Raw genomic sequence first — 18027 nt, 5'->3', positions numbered from 1 at the left:
CCATTAACACTTGTGTGAAAAGGACAGGCGTGAAGTCCACTGGTCAATGCACTGATTTTGCAGAACCTGAGCAGCGCTTTCGCAATTTCGGTTTCGTCTCTCTCCCCCGCGGCAAGCGCCGTCTGCCGCGCAACGTGCGTGAGGGCATACAGGTGATCTCATGCTCTCCCTTCTTTCTCTCTCTGTCTCTCTCTCTGTTGTCCCCTCTCTTTCTGCAGGTCAGCGTGGAAGTCTTGGTAGAATACCCTTTTTTTGTATTTGGACAAGGCTGGTCATCCTGCTGCCCCGAGAGAACCAGCCATCTCTTTGATTTGCCATGCTCCAAACTCTCGGTGGGGGACGTCTGCATATCTCTCACGCTCAAGAACCTGAAGAACGGCTCTATTAAAAAGGGCCAGCCGGTGGACTCAGCTAGTATCTTGCTGAAGCATTCAAAGAATGACAGTCTAGCTGGAAGTAGACACAGGTGTGTGGAGCAGGAAAACGGGATTAATCAGGGAAGCGCACAGATGTTAGCTGAGAATGGTGAACTGAAGTTTCCGGACAAAATAGGATTGCCTGCAGCACCTTTGCTCACCAAAACAGAACCCAGCAAGCCCCCGGCAACGAGGAAGAGGAGGTGGTCAGCCCCCGAAACACGAAAACTAGAGAAATCAGAAGAGGAGCCACCTTTGACTCTTCCCAAGCCTTCTTTTATTCCTCAGGAGGTTAAGATTTGCATTGAAGGTCGATCCAACGTAGGAAAGTAAAAGTTGTTTGGGGAAAGGAAATTAGGCTATCCCTTGTCATTTTTATCCAGATTACTGTACTGTAGACTAAATAACCCAGTATTTACATGTTATCATCTTATTTTAGGTTTATGTTATAACCTTGTTGTTATAGTTGCAGCTGGTATTATGCAGGAGACTGGTGCATATGTTTTTCCACAAGTGTTTGTCAGTGACTAGGTTTATCGAGAGCTACGGAAGGGGCAGTATCTGCTTCACACACCCTTAGTGGAAATGAATGTGTTGTCATGGCTCCTGTTTTCTAACACCTCGTGTAGGACAGGGTCCAGCTGTGATTTTGTTTCCTTTTTGTCGCTGTTTCTTTTGTTTTCGTTTTGTTGTTTTGGTTCCTGTTCTAGTTTTTTTTCTGGAGGGAGGTGAGGAGAAGGGAGCTGTAGCAGAGGCGCGTGTCAGGCGTGGGGGCGGGGGTGTGTGTGTGCGTGTGTGTGCGTGCACCAGTCCCGAGGAGGGACTGGGGCTCTGTGTTGGGTTGGCGAAGAGGTTTCCTCACCCAAGGTGGATGTTGAGGACACCACCCACAGGTCACAGGTGTTCTTGAAAAGGATCGGATGTTTTCAACAACAAGCCAACACTTAATCAAGGCTCTACAGTATATATATATATATATATATATTTGTGTGTGTATATGTATATATATATTTTTTCCCCCCATGGGGTCTGACTGCACTGATTTTTATTCCTAAAGCAACTGCCACACCAACATTTCCTTTCTGCTTGCTAGTGCAGTTCCATTGCCCGGAGTCAGCAGACGGGGAGGCTGTACAGGCTCTTGCTCCGGTCGCCCTGCAAGGTTTTCCTTCAGGGCGGTGGGGCGGGTGGGTGTGCGTGTCGTGGGTGTGCGTGGGTGTGGGTGAGGAGGCCTCCGGCTCCGCAGGTGCGCCTGGCTCAGGCTCGCTCCTGTTGCTGTGCAGTGTTAGACAAACCGACCGGGTTACGCCATTGACATTTGCTTCCACAAGGTAGACGCGTACTGCCCCTGGGAGATAACAGGCATCCATTGTTCGCAGTTAGGTTGCAAATCCTTTGTCTTTAACTCTAGTACTGTTTTGAGTTCATGATTATGGACAACTGGTGCCACTTTTTGTTCAAATTTCGGTGTGACACAGGAATCCGCTGTTGGAGATGAACCTAGAATGTCTTTAAGCACTTAAAATGCTGTTCACACTTTATTACTGAGCATCCTGGTCTAACACTCAGTACGTACTGTATCTCACTTCAATCTGCTCAGAAAGCAACAACAACAACAACAAACAAATCTCTTCAACACTGTAACTACATGCAACTATGTAAAGTTTTCTCACAGGCAAGATGCTGAAAGTTTTAATGTGGTTTCAAAGGGATGAATGTGAATTATTGAACTAGTATGTGACAGTCATTGTCCACAAAGGACTACTTAATAGGAGGCACTTTTTAAACTTTAATGCTTGAGAAAGAGTTAAAGGCATATGTGAGCTGACAGATAATTAAAAAAAATAAGAGAAAGGAAAAAGGAAAGAGGAAAAAAAAATCATTGTCCAGTGTTTTTGAAAAAGATGGACTTTAAAGAATCTTGCAATTTGCACATCTTGAGTTTATCATTTGTGTGGTATTCCTGCAGTTTTTACCTAATAATGTTGTGGGTTAGGGGGGGTCTGAAAGAGCATAAACAAATGTAGCAATTTCTCACTAACCTGCCTATGCTCTAGGCCATTTCATAGGGTTACGTTCCTTTCAGAGTTCATTTTTGGTCTTTCTACCGTATCTACCACACAGAACCAGGTCCTACCGGGACAGCTCTGAGAATCTTTCTTCAGACTTGCTGAGAGAGTTTTCCACAAGAAACATTTCTATACGTAAGCAAGGTGTTTGTTTGTTTTGAAAACAAACCTATTGTTATTTTATTATTATTATTTGTTATTTTAATTGCATGGTTTTCCATTGGGAAGGCGAGATCTCAAGAGTTTGGTACAAACCAAGTAGGATGGGGATGGGATGGGGCGGGGGGGGAGGCGGGGAGGGAGGGATTCACGCCGTTCAGTCTTTCCTTTTCGCCAGGTTGGGGCCGGATCCTTTGGGGTGCTGTGCACCCCTCTCCTGCAGGAGTCCCGGCGAGGTGCAGGGATGAAGCACCGTGGGGCTGAGCGCTGGAGTCTTTTGTTGCTGCCCCTGGAAAGATCCCTTTGGCGGGATCCCCAGCCGCGGGGACAGCGAGCGCTTGGGCCTGGCAGGAGCGAGCGTTTGCGCCGTCGGCTTTGGTGGGCGAGCTCGACACCCTGCAGGTAGCTCTGGAGAAGCTGTACGGATGGGGAGAAAAGGAAATATTAAAGTCCCGTCATTAGAAAAAGCAGTGACCTAAAGTAAACAAAGTTATTTAAAATCTTGTTTTCCCTCTCCCCTAAAATACAGTCCTTTTATTTAAGAGAAGAAATGTTAACCCCGAACCCCAGCTTTGACTCTGTTACTTGAAATTTAGCTCACACCAGAACTAATCGTTTTTATACCATATTCTGGGGTGCACCAAAAAGTTGAAATACATTTAAAATAGCTTGAAACTTTTCTTGAATTTCCTTGAATTTTATTAACCTCTCGGCGGGCTACCAAATAGCTGAGTGGGTTTCTTCTCACAGTCACACTGCTTAGTTAGTGCTTATCTGTTAATATTTCTGCTCAGAGAAGTTGCTTAATCTTCCATATACTCTGCTCAGGGCACTTGCAATTTATTGTTTCGTTTTGTTTCCTGTTTTGTTTTTAAGCTTTGATGGTAAAGGAATAGAAAGAATTACAGATTTTAGTTCACAGTCGTACCACTATTTCTGTACTTCATACTCGAAAAAAAAAAAATCTCAAGTGAAACCATACGCATACACATTTGTGGTTAATAAGGAAGCAGCGGCTATTAAACTGACTGGATCTATTCAACTAACACTAAAAAAATAATAATAATAAAAAAATACGTTTGGAGCAATAGGAATGTATTAGTTCTGTGCTTGTATTTCAGACCGGGGAATTCTGAAATAACTGGTTCTTTGCAAACAATTGTCCCTTTCCGTGCTTTGGCTTTTGTAGGATGTGCAATACTTTATGTGCCAACTTAGACTCACCCGTGCGGTGTTTGCTAGATCTCATACCCACTTCTGATTTCCCCTGGCTTTGTTTTTTTTTTTAATGGTTTCTTTCTTTGTTCCTTTTTTTTTTTTTTTTTTTCCACTATGAATAGCTCCCTATCCTCCTACCCGCCCCCCCCCGCAAAATAATGTGTTAAGGGTGAAGCATCCCTTGCCCCGGGAAACACCAACCCTTTTTGTATTTGATGTTAAGAAAGATCCAGGAAGAAAAAAGAAAAAAAAAAAAAGATGTATTAATGTCTGTGTGCTGACCAGGCGGAGGGTGGCACGCAGGCAAGACCCGACTCCCCCCGAGGAGAGAAAAATCCCCCCCGGGACCAAGTCCTTTGCAAAACGGGGATGTTTTGCCTCTCCCCCCAGCACTGAGCGTCCCTGGAAGTGAGTCCCCCGCCCGGGAAGCACCATCAGTCCCTGGGCACAGGCAAAAATACCACTCGCGGGCACGGAGATGCTGAGGCAAAGCTGAAGGAGGAGGTTTAGACGCTGCTGCTGCTGCGCGGCGTCCACTTGGCAATAGTAACTGACAATAGGTTTTCTTTTTGTCTTTTTTTTTTTTTCTTTCTTTCTTTCTTTTCAGCAGGCCTATTTAGTTTACAACGAAATGCATACGATCACCAAGAAATTAGTCAGGGCAAAGAAAAATAAAACAAGAACCTCTTTATAGGGATTTCTAAAAAAAAAAAAAAAAATCTATCTGTCTATCTATCTAATCTATCTATATATCTATATATATAAAGTGACTGTTCCTTATAGTGTTTAACTTAGGCATTGTTTCAGTTCGTCTGGGCCACATCACGGGGAATTTGAGTTTCACGTCACTTACCTCAAGTCCTCTGGTCGAGACCCAAATCGGAGTCGCAGTTAACCTGTTTTACCATTTCGTGCGTTGCCCTTGGGCTCGCTTTCCCTCGGAAACGCAGACCTCGGGAGGAGGGGGACACACACACACGTTCCTTTTTTTTTTTATTCCTTCAATTCCTTCATCCCGCTGTCGCTTCATTTGACCTGTTGTTCCCGTCATTTTCTCGGCGTGGGGAAGTGGCATCACTACTCTCATTTCCCTTAAATCAAGGAACATTTAGAAACCTTTCACACCTTTTACTCAGGGATGGGGCTGGCATATGTGTGGTACACTGATGTGACCAGAAGCAGCACTTTTACTGCTCCGGAGTAGGGATGTACAATGTTACAGACAAGTTTGGATTTCCTGCATCTTGTGGTTTAAACTTTGTAGATCTCGTTTAGATGGCAATACAAAAGCAGCATGCTCAGCGCAAACTGTAGCTGTTGGTTATCGTGAAAATTCAGAGATTTATTTTACTTTAAGGTGTGTTGTAGTAAAATGGAAACGGTGAAATTCTGTTAATACTTGCAACTGCTAAAAAAAAAAAAAAAAAAAAATTCCTGTATCAAGGAGAGCGAATCCTCAATATTTTTAAACACTAATAGTGTTATTTCAAAGAGGGGGGTCTCTTGGCGCAGTGCTCTGCGTGTCTGGAACCCGGTTCTGCAAACACTTATGCATGTGCTTGCGGGAGGGCCGGGCTGGCCGGCAAAGGCTGCTCAGGAGCTCACTGAGAAGCACGTGTATAAATCTTTGTGAAACTGCAGCTCGGTTCAGTCAGGGCCACGTCCTGACCTTAACCAGGCAGCTGGAAAAATCTTGGGGTATGTCCAGGTTCACCAGGGCGAAAGCCCCGGGCCGGGGGGAGGGATTTGGCCCGTTGAAACACTTCTGCTGTCCCAGGAACTCAACAAATGGCAAAATGGGACATGCACTCATACAAATAATTTCCATTTCTTCCCTTCCCATCATCGCAGGTGACGGCAGAGCCTGCTCCAGGCTCTGGCCGGTGCTGATGTGAAAAGCAAGGGGGATGAGCGCACCGCCAGAGTGCAGGCAGTAATCTCCTTTCCTCTGGTTTACCCAACCCTCCCACCCCCCCAAATCCTAAAATACATGGCAAAATGAGAATTTGTTGATGCAGATAACGCATACGTGCACACACAGAAGTGTCTGTTTGCACACAAATAAATATGTGTGGATTTTTTTTTACACGTATGCCTACATGTCTACTTGATTCCCTGTCCTGAGGACAGCCTTGCTTTGTGTCAATAGGGAAATTCCAAACGCGTTGCACACCTCTACTCCAGAGTTCAATTTCTTTTACATAGACGACCTCGCTTCAGATGTGTTACCTTTACTGATAGGATCTTTTCTTGTAGCACTATACCTTGTGGGAATATTTTTTGATGTAAACCTAATTTGAGAAGCTTATTAAAAATAGAAACTTTTTTTGAAGCACTCACATTGAGGAGTACAGGTAATGTTTTAAAAAATTGCACAAAAGAAAAATGAATGTTGGAATGATTCATTCAGTGTTTGAAAAAGAGATGGCTCTGTTTGAACAGTGAGTTTCGTACCATGTTTGTAAAAAAAAAAAAAGTTTTTAAATACAAAAGCAGAGAAAGGTTGAAAAGTTACATGTTTTTTGTATATAGAAAATGTCATGTCTAGATGATCTGATTTGTATTGGCCTTGGCCAGGAAGAATTATTACTTAAAAGGCTTTTAAAGAACGACTGTGCTTAATTTTCTGTTCGTATTACATGGGTCCCATTTCTGGGGAATGGAGTCACGCTTCACACTTGTTTATTCCTGTGCTGAAAATACACCCTGGAGCAGCAGTTCTTGAGTGCGGCTCCCAGGCACTTCAAAGGGTGGCTACTGTGCAAAACCAGAGTCTTGCTCTCCAGCTGCGTTTTGGCTTTAAGTCTCTCCTGCCTGCGCCAGGGGGGCCCCTGGCAGCCCATGGGGCAAGGCTGGTTTTGAGGGAGGCCTTGGCTGTGCCCTTGGCCAGTAGGGCTGGGGCAGCCGCGATGTGGGGGCTCTGCCGGGGCTGTGGTGCCGCAGCAGCCCTTGGCTGTCGAGCCGCTGCCGGCTGAGCGCAACCTGCTTGGTTCCTGCTGAAGCCTTTCGGTCCCGGTTTTGTTTTTCCTCCCTCTGGGATGCTGTTCCATGTTTTTTCAGCACTTCCTGTTGCAGACGAAACCCAAAGAGTATAACCCTGAGCAAGAAGTGCTCCTAACAAGGGATCCTAGCCCAGCGCTAGCAGCAGAGCGATACCCCAGGTGACCCAGCCTTCTGAGCCCCGTCACTGCCCCCTCTCCCCCTGGGCTCCACTTTTGGAGCTGCTGGGGAGCAGTCAGTCACACAGATCACGTTTCCAGTGATGGTCTTCACAGATGATGAGACCGATGTTTTTTCAGAAGCCAAAAGGAGAGGATCCTGAAGCAGTTTCTGAGGAGAGGGTCCTTTTCCTGTCCAAAGATGGAGCTGGGCAGCTGGGAGCCAGTGGCAGGGCGGAGGGGGTGAAGTTTCAGGCTGCACCCGTCCCCCTCCCCGGAGGTAACCCAAGCTTCGGCTCCCGCAAGCACAGGGGACAGAAAATACTTGCCCTGTCCAAGTGACCCCCCTGGGCGCTCAGAAAACCAGTCCCAGTTGTGTTACACATGAAGTGCATTCAGCCAACAGGTAGTATTTATACAGTAACAGTCTCTAAGGTTTCTGTAGGTTTTTTTTCTTGTTAGCTGAAAGGACTCAAGTCTTCCACTGAGGATTTTATGGAGGCTTCATCCAAGATAGTTTCTTTTTTGTTCGCTTCTATTTTGAGCGGTCAAAGCTCCTGTGCCCTTTCCCTTGACCACGCAGTAGGTATGCATTGGAAGTGTTGTTTACGGCGAGCGTTAGTCAGTCAGTTGTTGAAGCCACCATGGCTGTACTACAGGATTGCTGGCGAGCAGAAACTTCAGGGCCCAGATCCTTGACCGGCACGGAGCTGATGTGGGACCACCAGGCTCCCCGGGCAGCCGCACTCTGCCCCATCACAGCCACCGGCGAGGGGATCCTGCCCTGGTGTTTGCTTTAAAAAGTCCAGGATCCACGTATTCACCCTTTGAACATGCTGTGCAGCGCTCCTGTCCGAGGCAGTCGGGTTGGGGTCTGGGTAGCCAAGGGCAAAAACAGGCCTGGGGCAGCTGCGGGGGGCTTGGTCTGTGTCTTCTGCCTGGCCGTCGGGCTGGCCTCTTTGCAAAGTCACTCATCTGTTAAGGCATAGATGCAACTCTTCACAACAGTCAGCTAATGTTGAAACTCACTAATGTATGTATTTGCTCTTTTTTTTTTTTTTTTTGGATAATATATTAACTTGTTGAACACTGTTCTTTTCACAGTGTTACAAAACGGGGCGGGAGGGGAGGGAGGGGAGGATTTCCCAACCTTTTTCAGTTTGGGTGAGCTACTGAAAATCATTTTGTACTAGCTATGTCACCGCTCCCAGCAGCCAGCGGCAGCGCTTGGCGTGGGGCCGTGCCGGGTGAAGGTTTAACCATTCTACAGAAGTAGTTTCAAAAGGTTTTTTTTCTTCCTTTTTTTTTTTTTTTTTTTAAAATCGTCTGATTGTTGCAAATCACACTTCCAGTGTAGTTCCTTAGTGTAGGCCCAGTAAAAGGGATATCGCAGCTTTGTGTTGGGGAGAAATTGAGCTGACATGGCCAGTACAAAGGAGAAATAGGGAGGGAATAACGTTTTGCACCTTATTGAAAAGAGGAGAAGATTTTAAGTGCATACAGACATAGTTAAGAGCTTTTATTGTGACAGGAGAACTTTTTTCCATATGCGTGCATACTCTCTGTAATTCCAGTGTAAAATATTGTACTTGCACTAGCTTTTTTAAAACAAATATTAAAAAAAATGGAAGAATTCATATTCTATTTTCTAATGGTGGTGTGTCTATTTGTAGGATACACTCGCGTCTGTTTATTGAATTTTATGGTCCCTTTCTTTGATGGTGCTTGCAGGTTTTCTAGGTAGAAATTATTTCATTATTATAATAAAACAATGTTTGATTCAAAATTTGAACAAAATTGTTTTAAAGAAATTGTCTGTATACCAGTACAAGTTTATTGTTTCAGTATACTCGTACTAATAAAATAACAGTGCCAATTGCAAATGTGTGTTCTGTCGTTATGACTGTGTGAGAGCTTTCCTAGGGAAGTAATTTGTCCAATTTAATTCCCCGCCCCCCCCCATCAGCAGTGCATTTTAGAGCGTTTGCCTTTATTTGTCACAATGTGGAAATGCACACATACCCATCCAGGGCCATAAAACTCTCTGCAAACCTCCAGAGTGAAGCTCTTTATTGCATAACAGAACTTTCCATTTACAACTTTCAAACACTTTAAATGACGGCGCCACGTGCGCCAGAAGCGCGGCGCACACGCGGTTGCCACGGATGACGGGAGGCAGCGCTTGGCATCGCCCCCTCAGCGGGACCGAGCAGGGCCAGAAAATATCAAACACTCATCAGCTCTTTTTTGGCCGATTACACAGAAGCGCTTGACAGTTATCACAGGCAACACCAAGGAGTTTTGGACTCTGGATTATTTATTTATGTATGAAAACTTCAACCAGTAAACACTGTGTCAAGTAAATGCTGGGGAGGGCTCACTTAAACATCTGCATGATCGCAAGCAAAGCGAAGGCTGCAGGGGGAGGTCCGTGCTGTGTTTAGGAGTGCGGAGCTGTGCCAGCATCTAACCCAGACGTGCTGCAGCCCCTCTGCCCCTGGGAAGCCCACAGGGGAGCGCTCAGCCCTCTCCTGCCTGCTGGCTCTGGCTGCTGCAGAGAGCACTCTGCTCTTCTCAGGCCTTGGCTTTTGAGGTTTTTCTCTCTTCTATACAAGCAAGGCCAAACCTGGCACTGGTTGCAGAGGCCCTCCTGGCTCCAACAAAGAACTTTTGATATAAAACATACTAGCAACTAGAAAGCAACACCCCCCGCAGGGTGGAGAGGTGGGAGGTGGTGATGGACAGATGCTGTATGTACACTGGCCAAAAGCTGTAGCAGCAAGTCTGTTCAAGACAGTGGAGCTCAACAGGTATTAACTAGGGAGTGCTTAGTTCAGAAAACTCAATGTGTCCGTGACTGGAAAACACCAGCCCCCCTGTCCCAGCACAGTGAGGCTTGGCTAATTGCTGCTGTGTTTCTTGCCCACCCCCATTCTTTCTCCCCCTCTATTGACTAGCTGAAAAGAACAAACAGGCACGCTTCATATGGGGAAAGCTCCTCCAAATGTAAGCAGAAGCTCTTCCTGCCCCTGCTGACAACTCTTCACATTTACAGGATGATCCCATCCTACATTCACACCCCTCCCCACCCCGCAATGCCCTAAGGTGAGAAGAAAGCTGCAGAGAAGAGCACGGCCAAAGCCCCTGCCCCATGGCTGATGGGGGTGAGGTGGCTGTGCTAATGAGCGGAGGGGGAGGCCGCACTAGCTGGACTCGTGCACTTGTTTCTTTCAGAGCAAAGACACCTGCCCGGCTTGTGTGGCAGCCTGCAGGATGCTGGCTCAAGGCCCACTCCTTAAACAGGCTGGGCTCACGCCCACGAGGAGGGCTACAGGTGTGCTCCACGCAGTCACTTGGGTGTGAGCGAGGCTGCTGCTGTGCCAGGCACTCCCTCCCCAAGGAGCGTTCAGGTAAGCCGGGCTGCACGGGTACGGGGACCAGCCAGCCCACCCTGCATGACGTGTTGCAGCAAGGAGACTCCAAAATGAGGGTGGGTGTTTTACAAGTCTTCATGTTTCAAGAAGCCAGAGACAGACTCGCTCAGCAGGTATTGCTTTGATGATGCAACATGCACCCTGCTTGTTGGGTTTTGGTACATTAAACCAAATCACTGCAGAGCCAGTGGGCCGAACCTCAACATTGGTCTTGGGTGCTCAACAGTTGCCTGGCTGGGGGAAGCAGGCACGAGCTCAGCCTGCGGCACAGATTGTTGCGTTCACAGTGTTCCTCTAGACAGGATGGGGTTGGGGTGGTAGGATTAAAGACGACCAGTTTATGCACAATCACCCAATACTAAGCTTTTACAAATGACACTTCCTACGGAAGGACACCAAATAACAGAGAACCTGGTTAAATGAGGTGAGGTAGATCTACAAATGGCACATGGCATTTATCAGTAGTTGCGGTTTCTGCTGGGACCATCCTGGCAGGCATAGCATGCCCTCTGCTCCCTCTCTGCCCCCAGTTCCTTGCGAGAGTGGCGGCGGGCTTGAGCAGGGCTCAGCACCTGGGGCTAAGTGAAGATAAGGGCAACTACTAGAGCACAGAACTGGGTGTTAAAGGAGGGCTCCAGCTCATCTTTTTCTTTTTTTCCATTTTCCATCCTGTCTGAGAGCTGGACATGTGCAGTGTAAATGGTGAGAGCTGACATAGTTGAGGGTTATCTCTGAACAAAACCGGCATATAACGTGAGACGGGTGAGATGCAGATATGCCGCCTATTCAGCCTTTCTGCAGCTGATTTCTCTCTCCCATTTGCTTTGGAGGGAGGAGGAAAAAACATGCTCCTTATCCAAATGATGGTAAGAGCTGCCGTTTAGAAAAACCAAATACCCTAAGTCAAAGCTTTATCAGTAACTATTTTTAGCATTAATGTCATTCACAGCCTGGAGAATTTGGGGGGACAAAATAAGATTAGCTTATCCCAGTCCATTCCTATGAGTCACCAGTCAGTCAGAGATAAGTGTGCAAGGAGAAGGAAAGAGTGTGTGTAAGAGTGGCCCCAGGCCAGGCTGGCTGTGTAAGGGTGCAGCCTGCCTGGGGAGGAGGCTCCATGCGTGCCACACCTGTGGAGAGGCAGCCCCCCTTGTCCCCAGCGCCTGCCCTTTGGAAAAGAAACTATTCCAGAGACATATCATGAAGCTGCTCTGTTCAGTGTGCGCATGATCTTTTTAAAAAAAATGTTTACAAATATATATATTTTTACATATGTATATGTATTCTTAAATTCTGTTTAGAAATGTAGCTAAAAAAAAGTAGAAAAGCACTAGCGAGAGTAGGCGTGAGACCGGCAGACTGCTGCACTTCTCACGTGTGAAGGCACGAGTGTGGAGGGACAGCTCTGGTCAGGCCTGCAACGTGACGGTCTAACCCCACTCCTGACCGAGGTGTTCATTTGCCTTTGTACCCCAACCCTTTACGTCACATAAATAAAGGAACGGTGACCTCCTACAGCTGTCCCAATGCAGAGTAGTGATACTGCCTGTTACTAATACTCTGGGCTTAGTGCAGGTAAGAGCAGCGTGTGGCCCACAGTAGGGTTTGTGATAAAGCAGCCTGGCATCTTCTTAACATGATGCTTTCAGGCTGGAGGGAATAGAGATCCGATTTTTTGCTCATAGGGCCTGCTTCTCTTCTACGTTCAGGTCGCTTTATGGTATGTGCAGAGGACGAATGGTCCTTAAAGCCAGCACAAGCATCACCTGTGCTCACATTAAGGCCCTTATTCACCTCTGAAGGAGAGGAAGGGATCGTACCACAATTAAGAATTATGTCCTACATGTTAAATGGAAGACATTTAGAATACCAGGCTATTTGGAAGACGTTCTGTGCTTTTTCTAATGTGCACAACACACTTCAAAATCAGCAGGGATCAGCCTGTGGCCTAGATTTGCTCCTCAGCATGGTCAGTTATACCACTCCTTGTGCATGGCTTTTTGAGCAGTCCAGCATACAAATTTAATTCTAGAGTTTCTTTGCTATTCTTCTTCCTACAGATCACTCTTTTGCTTTTCAAAGGAAGCCCGCCTCTTTCCACGGGTATCTACGGGAGAGGAAAGTAAGGCTCTGAAGTACTGAAGTAACATCTGCTGTATTACGATCTCAGCAACACTTTAAAGTAAGTGGCCAGGCATTATTAATTCATTGGTGCTCACTTTTACATCATTTATAACAAGCTACTGTGGTATTCATGTGGATACAATGTGTATTTCCAAAGAAATTTCTTTGTGATTTATCAATTAATTAGCGGGCCATTACACTTTATTAAAGTGTTACCCAGAGTCTTAAACATTCATTACTGCCTTTAGAGCAAATGCTTTAACTCCATCTCAGCCTACCAGTGTCTTGCAATCAGGCTATTCTGCCAAAAGCTCTATATTGCTTTTCATGGTGTCAAGGACTGCAGAAGAGTGGTACCAAATAACCAAAAGTAAATTTGATGCCTCTGGCCTCATTCACCTGGCCACAGACAATGCATGCCACAGCATTTTTATGTCTTTGTTAAATGGGTATGAACAGGCTAGGGAACAGGGAGGGCTGCAGAGAAGCCTCCCCTTGGTGGATTACTGTTGTTGAGTTTCAATGTCTTAAAAATCTGTTCACAGAGAGCAGGTAAAGGCAGGAACCCAAGTAATTCAATAACTGCATGCACAAAAAAGCAGGCAAGCTCTGAGCTTTTGTCTCCTGAATGGTCTCCACAGATGGGGGCAAGGGGGACAGCACAAGTTGGCTACGTTCAATGCCAGCTTCTCTGAAGAGGCAAAAAACATTGAATAGGGAGACTGAAGTAAGAATGGCAGAACCAGCCCTGTGAACTGAGAGTGAAAAAGATCTGGCATTTTTATCCTCACAGTAAGAAGTCACCAGTAACCAGGCCACATCCATTATCCACCTCTGGCATTCTGCAGGCTGGCAGCCATGCCACAAACATCTATGCTTTTGCCAGAACAAAATTGAACAGAATTTGCTTTTTGCTTTCGCCACGCAATTCCTTGAATCTTTTTCTCTCCCAGCCTGCAATTTCAGGAGGATGCACCACCAAAAACACTGGTAGCTGACAAGTCAGTCTTAAAAAAGGGAATGTGTGTTATGTGTGCAGGCATAACAGCCATGTCTGTACAAGCCAATTTCTTGTTAATTGATATTTCAGCAGCTATTTATCAGAGGAAGAAAAAAAAGGGTGAAGAAATGTTGATCGAAAAATAAAATAGGCACAACAACAAAAGATGAGGCTATTGCATCTTGAACCAATGGCACTGGGTTAATAGCACAGCCTTCCCCTTCCAAATCCCAGCCATAGCCCCTCCAATGGCTATGATGCTGCCATCGTGAGAGAGAGTTTGCCACTAACAGAACACAGAGGAGAAGGCAAACCACAACATCAGCCCTTCCTACTCCTCTCCCCCGCCCCTCTCTCTCCAGCCCCTCCCCAGACCTGGGCTAAGAGAAGACCTGGCTGTGCTGCTGGGTGACCCTGATAAACGTTGTTCTCCTGCTCAGTTCCTTGAGTTTGGCAGCTCCCACGTAGGTGCAGGTGGAGCGCAGCCCACCGAGGATGTCCAGGATGGTGAGTTCCACATCTCCTCTGTATGGTACCTCCACAGTTCTGCCCTCTGAAGCCCTGGAGAAGAGATTGGTTACTGCATTTATGTCCAGAGGCAAAACATAAGAGTGTGTTTACTGGAGCAATGTGGAGCCTAATACTCCGCATGCTGCAGTTTAGAAACATTGCCCCAGCTTTATTGCTTGTTTCCCTGTTGCTTCTTGGTGCTCTCAAGCACTGAAATGCCTCAGCTCCCGTCACCACCAATACTGGGAACTAGAGGCAGACAAATCTTATAGATGCCCCAAAAGCCCATGAGTGTATGTATAGATCTGCCCGTTCCTTCCCTCCACTACCTGTCTATAAGCAAACCAAGCTTCCCATTTATCCAAAGGTAAATTTGACCTTGAGAACTGCAAGGTTTGAAGTATAAGGAATGGTCAGGCTCAGGCAACTGGTAGAAATATTGGAGCTGGTTCTCAGCAGGCACCCCTCAGCACAGCTCTACAGAGGCTTCACAGCCCCTGGGCTGTGTCCCATGTCACTGACCAGAGGCTGTCTCCTACCTCTGATTCTCCAGAGCCCACAGAGACGGATGGAGTGGGAAACCTGTTATGGAAACCTGCTGCAAAGCTGTCCCCTGAAGCTATAGGTGAGCTACCACAGTTCAGAGCCAGGCAAAAAGACCAGAAAAAAACAGCAGTGCTGTCAATACTGTCAAGTACGGGCACATGCCAGCACAGATTTTACTGTTCCCAAAAGCACATCTGAAGAGCTAAATGATGGAAGAATGCAGGCAAGTAACTTTCACTCCTTCCTCTTCAGCTTTTTCCAGCCTCATGCTCAGCAATTCCTCCTGCAGCCAAGCTCCCCAGTCACCAGCAGATCTCACAGAATCATAGAATGTCCTGAGTTGGAAGGGACCCACAAGGATCACCAAGGAGGCTTTAGAGCAAGCTTGTTCTGCCCGGCACGCTGGCTCCTTTGGAGAGGTAGGTTTGGTCTCAAAAAAATGTGGAGGGGAGAAGGGATTGCTCTCCTTCTGTCCTACAAAACGGAGGCAGAAATCATGGCGGGGGATCTGTTGTTGTAAATGTGGCTTTATTTCCTTCTCCTTTAAATGAGTTGTCTAGGGAATAGAGCAAGAAAGAACGGGTGTGCCTGTTTGGAGGCAAATCATTAACAACAGCAACAGTAGTTATGTGGAGTTACTTCAGTGTGAGCCTGGCTATATTTCATTTTGTTAGTTTAAATGTGAGGTCAAAGCCCTGGGGACACAATAAAGGAGAAGTGATAATATGCCATGTGAATAAGGAACCATGATTAATCTCCCTACATCTGATGAGTAACTGACCCTTTTCTTGAAACTCTTAAAGAAACGCTGTAATAAGCGGCCAATGGAAAATGTATGTACCACTGCCCTCACAGACTGTGCAGGGCTCGCTGGTGTGTTGCAGGGCCTGCGCTGCTGGGAGTTCACAGGCTTTTATTTTCAGCTCCAGTGCCATCAGAAGAGAAGGCTTGGTCCACAAAACAACACAAAAGGAGCCTACCATTCTGCAGCTTGGTTTTCGGCCATGCCCACCTCCTCCAGTCCAAGCTAGGAGGTTCTGCTTGGCCTCTGGGAACCTTCCTGTGAGATTGTGAGAAACACCACACATCTGGAAACTGGGGAAACCAGTGCAAATTTTATCTACCAGATCCTGCTGTCTGAAGAGTTCTGCATGCTGTATTGGGCAAGAAAAGCAGGGTTTACTGCATTCATGCATGACTGCCCATTCGGTTCATGCATGAGTGTCCAATTAATTTATGCATGAATGCCCCATCAGTCCAAACATGAGTGCTCCATTAATTCATGCACAAGCAGCACGTGGGGCTTAAGTTACAGTGTTTTGATATCAGAGAGCTGATTGCAAACATAGGCAGCCACAGTTACAGTGGTTCAACAGACCGCCAGAGAAGTACAAACACTTGGAGGTCCTTTTTTCAGAGAATAATTACAGAAACGTGGAACACTTACAGCCACTGCCCCTGGGAGATGTCCCTGTAGTGGCTATGGTGGTGTTAGGAAGCTGGAGCTTGTGGGATGCCACTTTTGGCTTTGCAGACCAAAACCTGCAAAAGTGGTGAACACTAATGTCACAGTCCCAAAGCTCTGAGAGCTAGACAGCTGCTACTGCTCTTCTAGTATCATCTAAGCTGGTGTGATGTCCTGCTGATGAAGGAGTGACCTATATATACCATCGCAGGGGAAGCATGCTGGAGGAGAGGTGTGAGATCAACTCCACAGAAAATGCTGAGAGTTCAGTTTTATGTTCATCCTTGAAGAAAACTGTCAAAAAGGGCTGAAAAATCTCCATGCTCCCACCCTACATGTTGAGAATAAAAGATGTTCCAGATGGAAAAGGAGTAGTATAGGATGGAAGTGGGACAGAAATAACAGAGCTGTGAGTTAAGCAAGTGCAGCAAAAAGGTGAGATCTCAGTTAATGTTATGGCTGTGGAGCAAGCCCCAAGACAGTGAAGATGCTTGGTGTGCCATCTTACCCCTCCCCGCCCCATTTTGGATGGAAACTAAGCCCTACATCTGGACTCATGACCCTACTGGTACCTTCGACAGTGGTGGTAATTTTTGCTTGGACAATCTTTCCCATACGCTTTTATTCTAAAGCACAGTGAAGAATCTGAACTGCCATTACATTCTTGGCTGTTTGTTTTGAAGGGACAAGTCCTAAAATTCATAGCAACTATCCAGATTATGGCAGCGTTAACCTTGATAGGGGTCCATAGGGGCAAGGGGTGGAGTTTGTAATAGGTATATATTCAAACTCTTGGGGCTTTCTTGGGTATGTGTTTTGCAGAAGCAAAGCTTGTAATAAGCATGTGCTCAGATTGTTGTAATATTAACCTCCATAGTCTTGTCCACAGGGATGAGGGGGTGAAGTTCGTGAGGAGTATACGTTCAGGCTGTGCTAACATTAACCCAAATACTCTAGTCCCCAGGGGAAAGGGGTAGAGTTTGTAAGTGATAAGTTGTTGCTCAGATTGTGCTGATGAGTCCTGTCATCTGGTTCCCAGGGGAGAGTGGGTGGAATTTTAGGAAGTCCATGCACATGTTGTTTCACTAGTAACCGCTGTAGTCTGTGATAGGTATATAACCAAACTGTGATGTTAACCCCTGTAACATGGTGCCCAGGCTGGAAGAGTGACATTTCAGTAAGTGTACTGTCACAGGATGAATCCCTACTGTCTGGTCCAAAGGGAGGAAGAGTGGAGTTTATAACTTATGTACGTTAAGACTGTGAGGATGTTGAAAGGGTTCACAATGGATTAACATTCAAAGATATGTACTTTGCAGTGGTGAGGAGTGCCATATAGGCCATAAATTGCTGGGCTCACTGCATTCTTGTGTGAGTGCCAAATTAATTCATGCATGAGCACTGAACAAATCCATGCATGAGTGCCCAACGAATTTACGCATGAATGCCCAATTAATTGTTGCATAAGCATGCAATTAGTTCATGCGCACATAAATTATGCCCAAGCACCTTGTTAGTACACACATGCATGCCCAACTTGTTAATGCATGAGCACCCAGTTAATTCACATATAAGCACCCAATTGTTAAACATATGGGTGCTGTGTTGGGCCTATATGGTAGAGTTTGGCTGCCGGCATGACCTGTGTGGGAGGAGGCCGTGATCTGCTTCATGACAGTCACAGAGACAGTTCACCTGGCTCTGATAACAGTGTGAACCACCAAAACTTCAGCCAGTCAGGGGAAGCACGTAACATCTCTGCTCAAGTGTATTTAAGAAACAGCAGCAGCCACTGGGAGAGGAGACACACCTGGACACACTTGGGGAGACATGCAGCTAGAGATGCATTCCCAAAAGGAGGTGCTCCATGCCAAGGGTGTGCACTCCCAAAGGGACAGTAGTCTCTGGGTGACCCATGCCAAAGAAGG

General features: G+C 46.4%; 2 protein-coding genes across 9 annotated transcripts in view; one reads left to right on the top strand and one right to left on the bottom strand.

Moving 5' to 3' along the window:
• The window catches only part of ATXN1 (ataxin 1), a 417571-nt gene extending 413583 nt beyond the window's left edge, over positions 1 to 3988 (top strand). For 6 of the 8 annotated variants that reach the window (XM_065630264.1, XM_065630260.1, XM_065630257.1 and 3 more), the window contains 2 exons: positions 219 to 726; positions 2541 to 2728. In XM_065630264.1, the coding sequence (XP_065486336.1) occupies positions 219 to 726; positions 2541 to 2590 (558 nt within the window). In that variant the 3' untranslated portion in view covers positions 2591 to 2728. Of the gene's footprint in view, positions 1 to 218; positions 2729 to 2822 lie in introns of those variants that run through there. The other 2 variants (XM_065630258.1, XM_065630265.1) reach the window with 2 other exon arrangements.
• A 5085-nt stretch (positions 3989 to 9073) lies between these two features.
• Positions 9074 to 18027, bottom strand: part of GMPR (guanosine monophosphate reductase) — a 44864-nt gene continuing 35910 nt past the window's right edge. The window contains exon 9 of the mRNA XM_065628735.1: positions 9074 to 14139. Within this exon, the coding sequence (XP_065484807.1) occupies positions 13959 to 14139 (181 nt within the window). The 3' untranslated portion in view covers positions 9074 to 13958. The remainder of the gene's footprint in view (positions 14140 to 18027) is intronic.

The sequence above is a fragment of the Caloenas nicobarica genome, chromosome 2, assembly GCF_036013445.1.
Source record: "Caloenas nicobarica isolate bCalNic1 chromosome 2, bCalNic1.hap1, whole genome shotgun sequence".
Classification (NCBI taxonomy): Eukaryota; Metazoa; Chordata; class Aves; order Columbiformes; family Columbidae; genus Caloenas; species Caloenas nicobarica.
This window is presented reverse-complemented; position numbering and strand designations above follow the sequence as displayed.